This window comes from Bombus pascuorum, chromosome 5, assembly GCF_905332965.1.
Source record: "Bombus pascuorum chromosome 5, iyBomPasc1.1, whole genome shotgun sequence".
In the NCBI taxonomy this organism is placed as follows: domain Eukaryota; kingdom Metazoa; phylum Arthropoda; class Insecta; order Hymenoptera; family Apidae; genus Bombus; species Bombus pascuorum.
In genome coordinates, this window is record NC_083492.1 from 4683792 (window position 1) to 4699108 (window position 15317).

General features: G+C 40.6%; 1 protein-coding gene across 3 annotated transcripts in view; it reads right to left on the reverse strand.

The window, feature by feature from the left end:
* LOC132907089 (transcriptional regulator Myc-like) overlaps positions 1–15160 on the reverse strand; it is a 38271-nt gene extending 23111 nt beyond the window's left edge. Inside the window, exons 1-2 of one of the 3 annotated variants that reach the window (XM_060959842.1) lie at positions 14248–15160; positions 7462–8229 (exon numbers count right to left, since the gene is read on the reverse strand). In XM_060959842.1, coding sequence (XP_060815825.1) covers positions 7462–8224 — 763 coding nt within the window. In that variant the 5' untranslated portion in view covers positions 8225–8229; positions 14248–15160. Of the gene's footprint in view, positions 1–7461; positions 8230–9578; positions 9746–12571; positions 13177–14247 lie in introns of those variants that run through there. The other 2 variants (XM_060959841.1, XM_060959843.1) reach the window with 2 other exon arrangements.
* Positions 15161–15317: the final 157 nt, after the last annotated feature.

The following is a 15317-nucleotide window of genomic DNA, read 5'->3' on the forward strand; positions in this document are numbered from 1 at the left end:
TCGTTACAACGAGGAAACTCGAGAGGATCGGTGCTGAGAACCCGGTGACACATTCTACAAAGGGGAAAGTCACACCAGGTTGACGATACTCCATGCATCTCGCGCCTCGAATTAAAAAAACTTTGTCAAACACGGAATATTCAGATCTTACGAAACTCTTCTTCTACATTCAAATGGAATAAAAACCTTTTCATTTTCATGTCTAAAATGTAATACAGAAATTTAACCAGTAATCTGCGTGATGATCATTTTGTCGCACAGGCAATATTCAGAAATATACAGATAATTAAAAAAAAAAGTAAAGAAATGAAAAAAGTTTTCTGCGTTATATGTATTTATCGGTATTATCATTAAGTTATAATATATAAATTAGCAAATACTGATTTTCATAATACTTAACGACGAATATGTGGTATCGTGTTTGCATAAAAACTTTCTTAGCATCTGATATTCCGTTGAATATTTAACGATCATAGAAAAACTCCTATGGCTCCAGTCAATTACGAATTCAACTTGTCATCGACGAACGGAAAGAGAAATATTGCAACCGCGTATTTTACTTTCCAACGTTTGCGGCGCATAAAAGTAGGACTTGGCACGACCTTCGTGCGCCGTGATATTACAGAGTCGATGAAGATTCTTAATAGGCCTGACAGACTAGTCTAACGATTTCTAAGCACGACGCGTTTCCGCGCTAAAATACATGCCTCGACGTTGAGGCGGCTATTCGTTTCCAAGAATCAGTTGACCGTGTGTTCCGTTGAGAAAATTGATTTTTCACCGGGATGATTAATCCGTTAAACCATAAACCACCGGGATTCAGCAAATAGAAATAACTTCGTAGAATTCAACGATCATTCTTTCCGTAACGAGAATCCCTTTCCTCCTATCCTCCGCGATGTCCAAGTTTACGCGGTACTTACCGGGGTTTACGTAATTAATGGCGCTAGGCAGCTGCAATTGGCGCTACACGTAACACACGTATACACACACGAATGCAGATAAACGTCGTTCGATCAAAGAGTGAAACGTGCTACCGGGCAAAAATAGAGTACAATGTATAAGTTCCTTATTGCTGTCACGTGGATGACACACGTGCATGGAAATCGTCGGTCTTTCTTCAACTTTGACGAGGAAATTACAACTAGACTAGACTATCCTACGTATGTATTATGCAAATATTGATATTTCCAAAGCGATACTTTACGATGCGAAATTCCCGCTAACGCCGGGGCAATTGGAAGATAATTCCTCGGTATGTATTTCTCGATTAGCGCAATTTCTTGGTAGTACACCTTTATAGAATCAAATCTTCTAATCGGGATATAGATTAGATTTAAAACAGATGAATAGCGAAAATCTTTTAATCGTTTCTGATTATTCATGTAAGATATAGCGAAACTGAATTTTGAATACATAGCAGATAAGTAACTTTGATAATAGATAATAAAAAAGTCTTTCTGACAGAACCTTCGACAACAAGATCTAGCTTGAAACGTTCTAGAAGATGCGATAATCATCGTTCTATTCGACCTTCTATTCGAAATGGCTATTTTTTACATCACGAAAAAATCTAACCTATCGGCGTTAGCGTTACAGCTTTAAAATAACAGCGCTTATCTGTATCCTTGTGTTCCTATGATACGATAACACACGTATTACGTATCGTTATCATCGTTATCATTATATGAAATGTAATTGTACAAAGTTGAAAATATTTCAAAGATATTGAAGTGAAAACAGAGATGCCAAGGGGGCACGGTGCCCGCGTAACACGCCACTGTAGTATCCCTCGCCGCGGCGAACGCGACTACGGCGCGAATGGCAAAAAGGCTTAACCGCATTCCGGCGACCATTTAAACCGCCGCGGCGGGGTCCCACGCTTGACCGCAAGCAGCGACCGACCGGCCGGCCGGCTATCGATTGACGTCACTTGGTACCGCGTGACCTTCGAGTTCCCGCGCGATTAACTGCGCATGCTCCGACGATCCTGCTTCAACCGAGTGTGCACCTGCACACACGCTCGCGCATCCGTGAACGCATCAGGTAAAATGCAACGCGATAACGCTTGAAAATTATGTTCTTTTCCTTATCAGGCGTGCTCGTTAAAATTTTCTTTATCACTCTGAATTATTTTTGAAATTTCTGTTTTAACAAAATAAACGGAAAAAGTAGAAGTTTGAGGCGATTGGATGACTTTGGTATATTGAGCAGAGAAGGTAATACTTGACGTAAGCTGGTCGGCAGTAAATGACCGGTCAGGTACCGCAGACGTCACGCAGCGTGGCGCAGCCCCCTAGTTCGCGGCGCATTGCTCGCATGAAAAAGATGCGCATGCGTTCGCCGTCATGCCTCTCCGGTGCAGCAACCCTGACTTTACCTTATCTCTTGCAGGGAATTGTTCAATTTAAAGCTCCGTGTTCCACGATCGAACAGAATCGTACGTAACACTGTTTATTTTTTCCGAAGTGGAATTTTCTCGTCGATTATCGAGGGAATTGAATTATCGACCGAACCGGATGATAAAACCTTCGTACTATCTAGAGTCTGTAAGTAGAAGCAATCCAAAGAGGAATAGAAAAAAGTTTGGTTCGTTATCGAGACATTGCCTCATATCGACGCTAACGGGAAAAATGGAGGAGAAAAAAATCATCCCGTGGACTCTCGAACAAATCAGATTACACGAGAGGGCAACGGTGCAAAGGTCTTGCCAGATATCAAGAACGGGTGCTTTCTCACCAGAAACGAGGCCAGATCTCATAATCACAAATTACGTAAGAGTGAGAGCTGATTGTGCGTATATGTGTATATATATGCTCTTCGAACTGAAATGACTCATCGATGTTAGAACTTTTCGTGGATCGACTAATGTTATCCATATATTAATTTCTCTATTCCTGCTATCTTATCTTTCTCTTTCTTGTTCCATCGTTCAAACAAGAACGGATGCTCGTTAACGTCTTCCGAAGGAAACAACATTAAGTAATCATTAATACATTTAACGAGGTTACGACGTTGTTCGTCCCTGTGCACCGATTTCTCGTTGTTTCACTGACCTGTCTGACCGCGGTCAAAAGTAGCCATTTGCAAGTCATGGCCCTGGCAATTACCAATTACGAACGGTGACACGATAACACGAAGGCCGAAACTGCGATGGTGTCCGGTCACACGATGCCGTCTTCTTGATCCATTAAGAGCCCGATCAGGAAACGGCGGATAGCTTTTATAAGAGGTCGGCTGCGCGGTCGACGTACTACGCTCAAGAATTCTCTCACCGTTTTACAGCCAACGCGCTCTCCCATTCCTCACCCACTCAGAAAATTCAACTACGTCGATCAAACGTTACAGACAATTACTCGGTCTCCGGGTTCTATCGATTTTTCGTCGTATCATGTATACAATCGTTAATCTGTCACGAGTAAACGCAACACGTGTAGCACCAAATCGATTAGCTTGCTACTTTCTGCGATAAAACGTAAAAAATATTTACTGAATATGTATTTTGAATAGTAGACGTGCATAGCTTGAAGTAAATATTAAATGAAATTCTAAAAAGAAAAAAGTAAGATGAATGCTTCGATCTTTGATCTCAATCGTGTTCCTCTTCTTTTTTTCAGAGCTTTTTGCCTGTATCAAGTGTGTATTTTGTAAGAAGGTTTTTATGCAAGTATGTAAGAAACTTTTTGTACCAAGAATACAAGTACTTTGTTATATGAAGTATGCGAAAGGAAATGTTACCAGTTTCGTCGATCACATCCGACAACATTCGATAATCAGCCAAAACGAAGACCGCGAGATGCTGGCAGGAACATGAAGGTTAAGACAGCTATTCGCGAGCGTGCTCGAAATGTCACATTGTACCGAGCGCGTCGCAAGCATGACGCAGAAGAATTAGAGGGCAACGACGTAACTACACGGCCCAGTGCACCGAGGTTCGATTTGACGAGTAATCGGAAGGAAAGGCCGTGCGCACCGGCTAAGCGTCGGGTCACGTGCGCGCGCGTTAAGTGACGCCGCACACGTGCACGCAACTGCAACCGGTATACACGCGTGTGCGGGCAGAGCGACGCGGTCATTGCGCGACTCTTTCCTCGTCATGTTCTCCTATCATACGAACCCTGTACACACGCGCAACTGCAGCGTCCGAATAACATCGGCTATCTTCGTGTGCGTGCATTCTCGGTATCTATAAAACGACGTTAGGATGTCACCATGTGGTGCAACATATTTTCAGGTGGCAAACAACACCATTCCCCTAGGTCGAGGAGACGGCACTGTGCACAGTCCGAGCGAATTATGCGAGCCGCGCCAAACTGTGCACAGCTTCCCTCTCTGTTCCTCTTCAGAGGACTGTCTCTCTTACTCTCTCCCGGAATCGTTATAGCTATAGTTAGATCAAGTAGACATGGAACGACGTCTCCACTGGGCTACGAGGAAGCTAACTATACGTGACGAGCCCTGAAAACCGACCGCTGGTTAACCTAATCGCGAGCTGCCAGACCGAACAACCCAAATGACCACTGGAGAAATTCGTGCGACGCGCCTGCATATTTCTGCGCGCGCACAACAGTATCGTCGCTGCGGACCCGTCTGCGCAGTGCTGACCCCAAGCGCGTCTTAAGACTGAAAGAGTTATATTATCGTAGAATTTAAAAAAAGCCGAGAAAAGTATGTTCCCTCTAAATATCTGGACGTTTAAAAATAAGATGGACAAATTCGAGATGCAAATGTAAACGAATTTCCATGTTACAGAATCTGAAGCGAACTCGTGTATGAAATGTTTGTTAGAAGATTTGAAAGAGCTATTGACGATAATTAATTAAAAATAGATTGTAGATGATACTGTTTTCCTATTACGGTCCGAGAACTTTTCAAATGACTTACTTGTGTATATGTGACTTGTCTATATTTTACATATAGATAGGAGGTCAGTCCTGCGATCTTAATAAATAACAACCTAACGTACATCGTTCCATATTGAATGAATCAGTTTAAGAAAGTCGAGCTCCACCCTGAATTTTTTCATAGTAACTTTGTAACATAATTGCATTCTTTTTAGCGGTTTATCGCAATTCGATAAGCCTCTCTTTTTCTGCAAAATGTAATACATATCAGTCTAAACTATACGATTCATCGTACGTAATCACACGTCTGCTTCTCCGATGTTCCTGACTTCGATATTCTAATTTTCTACGTTATATGTGGCACGAGACAAGCTAGCGTGCTCGTGCGCTTAAATATGCGTGAAGTTACCGACACGGATAGAAATAATGTTCACTGTTCGGAACGAGCACTAAATGTCTACTAGTATCTACGAATGTTGTAAACGTACACATGTATTTTAACGCAAATATCGAATGTCGTATGCAAACATCATATGCATGAAATTGGCATGTATCCAGGTAAATCGGCAAAAGTAATTAATGTTGGAAAACCTAGAGAATGACGTTTCTTTGTGAAATTATGTAGGTCAAAAAATGAGCTATATGTGTATTTAATATGTGAATGTTTCAGCCAACTACGAATACGATCTTTTTATTTAGTTTACATATGTAATGAACTATTATCAGCTGATGCGATGAACAGACCCCTCGTTAATATTTCATTTGTCAAATATCGAACACGTTAAAATTTTCTTCGCCTTTTTCTTACCCTACCTATTTATTGTTACTTAGAAGAAAAAATTATCTCTCTTATCGTACATTTACTGCAAGAGATTTTCCAATGATACTGACGCAACGAGATAAACATCGACTCCCTTCTTCACCGATAGCAATCATCCTCGTCATTGAAAGCAAATGAACGTTGCGTATACAGCAATTAAATTATACTTATGTTCCGTGGCGAGTGTATACTGATGCATAACCTTCGCCGCTATTAAACTAAAACGAGCGGAATGTCTCGTCCTGAAGGCAGACGGTGCTAGCTAGCATCTAAGAAGATACCGTTGTAAAATATTCAAGAGGGTCGGTAACGTATATAGGAACGTATATACCGACAATGAGATCGCGGGCACGTGAAAGGAGGGCCTTCTCGACTGTATCTCTATCGACTGTTGAACCACTTCATACATTGTATGAGACGGTGACACGCGTGGATGGCTGAAAAATCACACCCTTACGGAACAAAAACGTCTCTGTTCGACAAGATTACCTGCGAGATGTGAAAATTGTTCACGCCGCGGTAACGACAAAAGGCGCGCGCCTCCTCTTTGTCCTTGGAACCTGCGCGGTAAATGAAAATGAAGAGAAATAAAACAAGAAATGGCGAAAAATTCGTCTTCCATCCTGCACACTAACGCGGATCAAATTGTTTGCACAAACACGAAACAGGACGTCGTGCGACCCACGTGCGTTCAGGTTTTCGAAAGGCAAGCGTGTGTAGCAAACACAAAATTCTCACGGGTTTCTTTCTCTATCTCTTTCCGTCCTTTTTTCGCTTTTTCCGTTCCCTACCAAAGAATAGAGCCACGAAGAAAGAACGCCGTTTTGTCGTGCCGAGGACGTTAGCGTAACGACCTCCGAACTCGCCCGAAACGAGTTTCTTTTCTCGATTGTGTCGCATTCACGGTACTGCCGCGACGAATGACGAATAACCAAACGCGTGATTAGCATACTCATGCGGGTACCCGAATTCGGCGAACTGCACTCTCTCCCGGGTGCGGAGCGCCGTGCCTTCAATTGCACTCGATTAAGAGGATCCTTCTTAGTCCGACCTTGCTGCCTCCGTTTAGGAGGGCACAAAAGAAGCAGATGAATAAACTGGTTGATCCTTTGGCGGATGCATCAGATAAAACGTATCCCGACCCAGAACAAGAGGTATATTTCTGCTACTTAAATTTCACGGCAAACCGCATACATATTGACATATGAAAATGAAACGATGTTAATATTTCCTGTGAATTATAGTCTGGTTAACCTTCACGCTAATTAACCATGCTATTTTGTTAGCAATTACGAAACTAGATAACACGTTCAGTTATTAACCAAAGATAAAATATACAATATTCTACAAGAAAAATGAAAATGAAAAATCTGGAATATTTATATTAAATGAATATGAAAATTTAATGAACGTATTCTTTTTACGTGTAATTATTTCATTTCAACTAGTCTTGGAAAAATAGTGATTAAAAAGAGACGAAGAAATATAAACGACACGTGGAGTGAAGTCAATGTCGCAACGCATAGGTTAAACTATTCAACGAGCAAAAAATGAAATGAAAATTGGTCAACTTCCTTACTCATTTCCTATAATTATGAAAACGTACATATATATAGTATTTTACGTATTTCTTTTATTATATGTATAGTATCTATATACTTATATATATAATATATTATATACAATAATATAATATATATAGTCAGAGATACGGGTATGATGACGCGACGGACAACGAAAATACAAAGCAACATCTTAAAGAACAACGTGAATAAGGAAAACAGAATAGTGACTCACCGGAATCGGAAGGTGTCTGCACTCCAAGGTGTTCTAGATTTTTGCTGAACGATTGATTCAAGTGATAGCAATGGTCGCTGAGAGTATTCCTAATATTCGTCTCTCTATGCACTTGACACTGATCCTGCTCTTTCCTTCTGCCACGTCGACCGGTCTTTCGCTTATTCTGGCTTACTCGTACGGTCTTGGTAGCTGGTACCGATATACACTCGGATAATTTCTCGTGTATGTTGATCTGGTCGTGTCTAAAGAACGGACCTTCGTCCTCTGTTTCTGTATCGGAGCTGGAGCTTTGTGGTGTTTCTGGCCTAGTGGATTCGCCGTCGCTCTCCAGATTTTTTGCACGGCACAGTTGCTGGGCCTGTTGCTGATTCACTGCCAACGAATTCCCTATATAAGCGGTATTTGCTCGTGAAATCAAAACGCTTCGACCAGCCGGCACCTTTTTCTGTATCAGCGAGTCTTTCTTCGCAGGCAACGTTCTGTTGTGCTCTTTACTGATGCATAGTCCTGCCCACATACAGTCGTGATGACGTATCTCTCGAGACAGGCAGGTCGTCTTGTCGTATTGCGGATCCGGCAACATGCCATCGTCGAAAGTGCGCTCGTAATACATTTCCGAGTAGGCGTCCATTCTGTGATCTATAGAGAAGAAGTCCGGAAGATCGAACTTCTTCCATATGTCGTCGGACACCACTGTCGCAGTGTCCAGGGGCTCGCCTAACAGGCCCAGGTCAGAGCAGTCCCAAACCGGCACCGGCATTTCGCCTAAAGGAATCAACCATACACCACTCATCAAAACAGTCATTTCGGTTAAATCCTCGTAGAAAATTAAGTCGTTTTATGTTCAAGCCTTTGATAAAATTGATAAAAACTATGTCATCGGGTATTGCTCCTCTATCTAAATAACACGCATAATGCGAAAGACGCTGAAAGTTTAAAAAAAAAAAAGTTTTTGCCTTTAAATATTTTGCTTCCGAATTTTAACTCAGCGTTTTACGCATTATGCATGTTATTCAGATAGTGGTGTAATACCCAATGATAAAGTACATACGACAAAAGAAGACCTAATCCCATTCACTGTTAATTTTAAGAGGGAAAATAGAAAAAGCATTCGAAGAAAGAAAATCGAAAGTTCTTTTATGTGTTATCACTATTTAAATAAATTTCAATTGGAAATGAAACTTGTCGATTATCTGATCGATCATCCATCGAAAGCAGCCCAGTTCCTTTACAGTTACAGCATGTTGCTTCACCGTAGAGCACTGTTCGGTACTGCGCCGCGTGTCGTAACATCAACGCATTATCACAGAAATCAGCGAAACGAATATGTACAGTTAATGCTATGAAAATACGAACAGAGGTCGGAACTGGCTCGCGTGTACGCAATAAAAATAGACGTCCTTCGTTGCCGACATATCCACTTTGCACGCTTTTTTGCTGCGTCTTGATAAAAAGCGCCAGTTAAACATGGGATAAAATCAATATCGACGATTAACGAAACAGAAAATGCAGAATGTCTAGAACTACAATTTTGTTTGTTTATGAGAGAAAAGATTTCTTGTAATCAAAGGCTCGAAACGACAAAAATTTCGAACGGAATTAAGAATTCTCGCAGTTTTGCCATCACCATAAATATCTCTTACGCTGACTCAAATCTATTGTTCACTTCAAGTATTATTTTCTATACTATGTATTCTCATATGAATCTTTACAAGTTAACAAAAGACTATATTAGGAAACAAATACATGCATTTTACACATATTTATGTCTTACATTCACAGATACGTTATTTACACTATTTATCGATAAGTAACTAAGGTCATAAATCAGTGACACGTGACACATTCCTTACGATTTTCTGTTTGCGAGCCTATTGAAAATTATAATACCAAATGAGAAATGCTATTCTGCTTCCTCCGATAAACGATACTGTTGGTGCGATGATCGTAAGTTGTAACTTATAAATTGTTCGTTACGATAAAAAAAAAATCAACTTAGATAAATTGACTGGGAATAAACATAGCCGTATTATTATAGACAAGAAGTTAACCATCGAATTCATGTGAAATACCTTCACACTCCCGATACTTGGTTCTTGGTGCAAAACACTTACAGCGGTCGATAAGCCTCTGCACATGGGAACAGAAAATAAAAAGGAACCGGTACGAATCGAATTCGCTCGGACGAGATGCCTTCGAATAAATCACGACCCGCCTCACGAAACATCCCTAGAGAACGCAACTTTTTCCCTCCTTGCATGAGAGAACCGTTACGCATCTTTCTCTGCACCGAACGGCAAACCGACAACCGTTCACGGTACGTTTTGCCCACCAGGTGTTGCAGCGAGATCCTTAGAATCTCGTGTAATCTCGCAGAAGCAAAGAACAGATTGTCTACGTCTACGGTTCAACTATGTATTCCGAAATAACCATCTGAATGCAAAGAGGACAGTAGTCGACATCAATGATATATACTAAGGAATAACCGTGCCGCATCTACGAGACGAGGAAAAACCAATTCTTTAGCGGAATGACGCGTCATTTTGCATACGCTAACACGTTACACATTGACACACTGGCAACGAGATTCGATGTTGGCGATCACTCGTAACCAATGTGATCGTTGGGAACGTTCATCGAGAAAGAAGAACACACAAGATGGAGGTGGAGGGAGCTCGGATGGAGATGCATCGGAAAGTCAAATGGAATGACTCGATATGGGCGGCTCGAGTGACTCATGAGACTTACAACGAAATTCGTCGGCTGTATCGGTTTCGCGGATCTACAACACCAGAAGAGAAGCTCTGCTTTTTATTGTCGGCGACCTAACTCAAACATTACATCCGCTCGATTAGGCCCACCTCGACGGTGACAACCGAAAGCGCGCGTGCGGTCGCCGGTTATCTTTTTCGTTCCCGCGCAGACCACCCTCCGCGAGCCAATTAATCGTTGCATAACGCCGATTGTTGCGGAAACTGTAACTTTCGCGATAAACACGCGCATACGCCGTTGCGTGTATCATTGAAAAAAAAAAAACAAAATTATTGAGACAAAGTTCGCTTAAAGAAGGAAACAATGAATGAGAAAAATATAAAGAAACATCGATGGGAAATCTTAACAAATTTCGCACTTTAGGAAATATAGAATCTATTTAACATCTTCAACTGCTGCGGGTGTTTTCGAGTATTTAGCATTCGTTTAGACAATTTTGAAATTATGAAAAAAATATAAATGAACAGATTTTTATCCTTTTTTGTACAAAAAAAAAAAAAAAAAAGAAAAAAAAGGAAAAAAAACCATGACCTACAGAATACATTCGCAGTTCAAGTATTAAGCAATTAAAGAGTTAAACGATCTTCAAGTGTTGCGGGTGTTTTCAAGTATTTAGCATTCGTTTAGACAATTTTGAAATTATGAAAAAAATATAAATGAAGATTTTTATCACTTTTTGTAAAAAAAAAAAAAAAAAGGAAAAAAACCATGACCTACAGAATACATTCGCAGTCCAAGTGTTGAGCAATTAAAGAGTTAAACAATCTTCAAGTGCTGCGGGTGTTTTCAAGTATTTAGCATTCGTTTAGACAATTTTGAAATTATGAAAAAAATATAAATGTACAGATTTTTATCATTTTTTGTAAAAAAAAAAAAAGGAAAAAAACCATGACCTACAGAATACATTCGCAGTTCAAGTGTTAAGCAATTAAAGAGTTAAACGATCTTCAAGTGCTGAGGGTGTTTTCAAGTATTTAGCATTCGTTTAGACAATTTTGAAATTACGAAAAAAATATAAATGAACAGATTTTTATCATTTTTTGTAAAAAAAAAAAAAAAAGGGAAAAAAACCATGACCTACAGAATACATTCGCAGTTCAAGTGTTAAGCAATTAAAAAGTTAAACGATAGAATTATTTATTATCATATAGTTATTTGTCATGGGGGATATATTTAAGGAATTGAATTTTATCTTTATTAAAAATTTTACAACCCGGCTACGTATCTCCTTACGATCTCGTACCATGTGACTAAACATCGTAACGATAGTAAAACGGTGGAATTAAAACGCAAAAAAATATACGCGCGCCAAAACTGGTATACACATCTGTTTCTTTTCGATCGACAAGAAAGACAATCCCGCGCGGTATTTACGCGAAGAACGAACAAGGTTGGAGAACGATTTCGCCGAAAAACTAAACTACATATCGATGTTAATATTTTGACAAGCGTTGCCTGACAAAGACGTTTGATGGTAAATGAGTCTGTTTCACGTTTTACGTGAGATTCTTATCGAAAACTGGCGCGAGGGCCAGAAAAATAAGCAACAAGAATGAAAAAAAGTGAAAGGGACAGAAAGGCGACAGAGGTGAAAGAAAGAGAGAGACGGAAAGAAAAACCATGGCCTTTATGACTCGGTCACCCGTGAAAAACGCACACCGTTGAAAAACAAAGACACATTATCCGTTCCTACTTGCCCCTGCTTTACCTCTGAATCGAACAAAAGACGGTCGATAGGGGAAATCACCTTCCTAGAACGGCCTTGGAAACGAAAGAAAGCTTCAGTGTATACCTCGAGTTTACTCTCGTCGTGAGAGAGAAAAACGGAGGGAAAAAATGAGAGTAGAAAAGAAACGAGATAAACTTTCGTGAAACTGTTCTCGAAGCGTCGACCAAACACGCGGGAAAAAAGTGTTTCTCGTCGAATAATAAACAGACAGGGGCAACAGAGCTCGCGCTAAGTGTTTTGGGAAGAAACGTCGGTAATAATATCTGGTGCGAATTTCGCCGAACGCTCGTCGTGTTTCTACCGAACCTTGTTACCAATCGATAAGTCTTCTTTCTCTCCGGTTACGTAACAGACACAATCACGTGTATCACGATCTCGTTGGTAATGGATCACACTTTCACGAAAATTGCGTGGCGACACTTCAACAGCTTTAAAAACTCAATTTCACGATACACGACAGGGTAATATCACATTATATGCATATGATCGTAAAAGAGAAACAAGATTTTGAAGTTTACTACATTGGTGTGCGTGATGGTAAATTGAATATCGACAAAGGCGGGAGCAAGGTAAAGAGGAAAAAAGAGAAAGAAATTATTTACCGACCCGATAAAGACACCGGCTGACCGCTTTCGTTTAGACAGGACTTTCGAAAATCTATATATATATGTACCACACGTACGATCATACATGTAAGTGTATTAAAGCACATTCCATGGCCACGAGAGCGTCGATCGATGGATCGAACTTTTCTGCCTACACGCGCTGAGAGAAACAGACAAACCGGTCCACGGGCAACAGCTTTAGATATAGGTAGCGCCGTGTGCATGTGTTGCGTGTGTCTCGCTAACTTCCGTCGAACATTATCGTTCGAGCGTGTAACGAGCTGACAGCTTTCCTACCGCACTCTAATTAACGGTGGCTTTCTTCGTGAGACGAAAGGACGCAGGACACACCGGCAAAAGCGAAATGAAAAACGACGCTCTCCTCCCATTCGTTGTCTTACTAAAGTTCCTATACACCAGCGTAGTTACACCAATTTGTGAAACCGTAGGAGACGCGCGAAAGCGCGGGCTGGATCGACGTACTGCATAATGTTGCAACAGAAAGTGCAACATATCGGTTAACGTGCCTATCTCCACTTGACATATTTTCACGTATATCGATCCCGATGGGACGCGACGCGTGTTATTTGGTCACATGAACAACAACCCATGTATGGCTATAGCCGATGGTAAAACGATTTCCAAAATGTCAAACATATAACGAAGTTCCAACAAGAATAATATATATGCAAAGAAAGTCATAGTTAAATAATGAAATTATTTTCAATAACGTAGGAAACCTGAATTTGGAAGTAAAACATCGAAATCGAAATATCAGGCATCAAAAATCAATAAGTCGATGGATTAAAAAACCTATCAAAGAATGAAAAATAAAATATCGACGAAGATTTAAGAAAATTATCGAACGATAAAAATAGTGATTCCGTATAATAAAGATATATGTTAAAATATACATTCCAATACCGAATTTCAATAGATCAGAACGATATACACGAAAAAAAATAAAAAATACCAAATTTTAAGATTATTCTTGTATTTATAGATCAAAATTCGTTAGTTATTTGAAATTAATTACCGAAATTGGAAATTACGCGCGAAAAATCCAACACCAGAAATTTTGGCGGCAAACTTACTAATAACCAAAAATCATACCCGATAGACGTGATGAATCGAATATATTTAATTCTATTTATAGGAGACAGTATAAATTCGAATAGACAGGCTAGCTGCCAAAGAAGAAATTCCTAACTTACTACAAAGTGTTCGAGGAATTTCACTTTTCGCGAAATAAGCTCTCTCATCGATATTTATACGCGAAACCATGGATTCGAGTCAAAAAGGCTATAGATGAATCTTCGGAAGCACGCCGGATTATTTGGCAAAATTTTAATGCGTTCTAAACATCACTCGACGAGATAGATTTGTCTATATAATTTACTAGTGTATTAACGTTAATATGTCTGGCGAACGATTGAGACGCGAACGATCCCGTTTCTCATTGAAATTCCAGCTCGAACCGGTCGCGAGTGGCGGCGTTCGCGTGGAACTGTCAAAATGGGGAAAGAAATCCACACAAGCGCGAGGTCTATCGTCGATACGTGCCTTAACCGCGATTACGAACGTCATTCGTTTCGAATTCGACACTAAAATCGAGGGAATAAAAAAAGAAAAGGATAGACGAAAATAGAAAAAATGTATAAGTTGCACTGTACAAACCTGTCGGCCACCTATCGTTGTAACCCAAAAGATAGATAGTATCCTCCACTGTGGAACACACTTTGGCGCGAGTTCGAGTCTCGCGCTAGAAACTAAACCAATAAAACAAACTTAGGCGCGTCCCGCCTCTTTTTCTTCTATATGGCGTTGTCTATAGAATCTGTTTGGCCCGGTCTCGAATGATGGATGAGCCTCGCGAAACAGAACTATTACGCGGCACTGAGCGACAAACTATATATAAACAAAAAGGACGAAAAATAATGAAAGAAAGAACGGCGTCGATTTTCTTCGTTATGCCCGTAGCAGACGGAACGCGTGGAAAATGGTCGTGTTGTGTTTATCGACGAGAAAATTCGTTCAGGCGATGCAGCCGCCGGTACTACTGTCGTTTGGCCACGAACGTTCCACTCGTTTTCTTTTATTATCGAGACTGTCGTACAACGAAGGACTGCTGCTACTACTACTGCTGCTGCTATATTTTACCAAGCAAAGAAAGAATTTCATTCTCGGCGCGATCCGTACGATAAGCCGGTGGCTCTAACTCTCTCTTTCTTGTGCACGCGCACGGCAATCGGCGACGACCCGATCTTCACTTTAAGGCCGGTTAAAGGCGACTAAACTACTCGGCTCGAGCGCCTTCCATCTTCCACAGGCATGCCCACCGCTACGGGACCCGGCGTCAGGGCTGTGCCACCAATCGCCGCGCCCCTTTCTACCACCACCGTACGCATACTATGCTTCTGGTTCGAGTATTTCGCCCCCTAGTGTCGTATCGCTCGATAATCGCGTTGCTACTTAAGGACACAGTCTAGTCAAAGCTCTCCCATTCTATTCTATACGACTAATCCTATACAAATATATGTCTACATACTACTAATTGTTATTCGTAAATAATTACCTTATTATCGAGTACGTACGGCTATAATTGATGTTTCATGATACGATAAGTTATGAAGTTGAACAAAAAAAAAAAAGAATTTTTTGTTTTTTACCGGTTTTCCAGTATCGAACCAGCAATTAGCGATAAATTGTTTATGCGTTTATGACTCAAAGAATTTTCCGCGTCTACT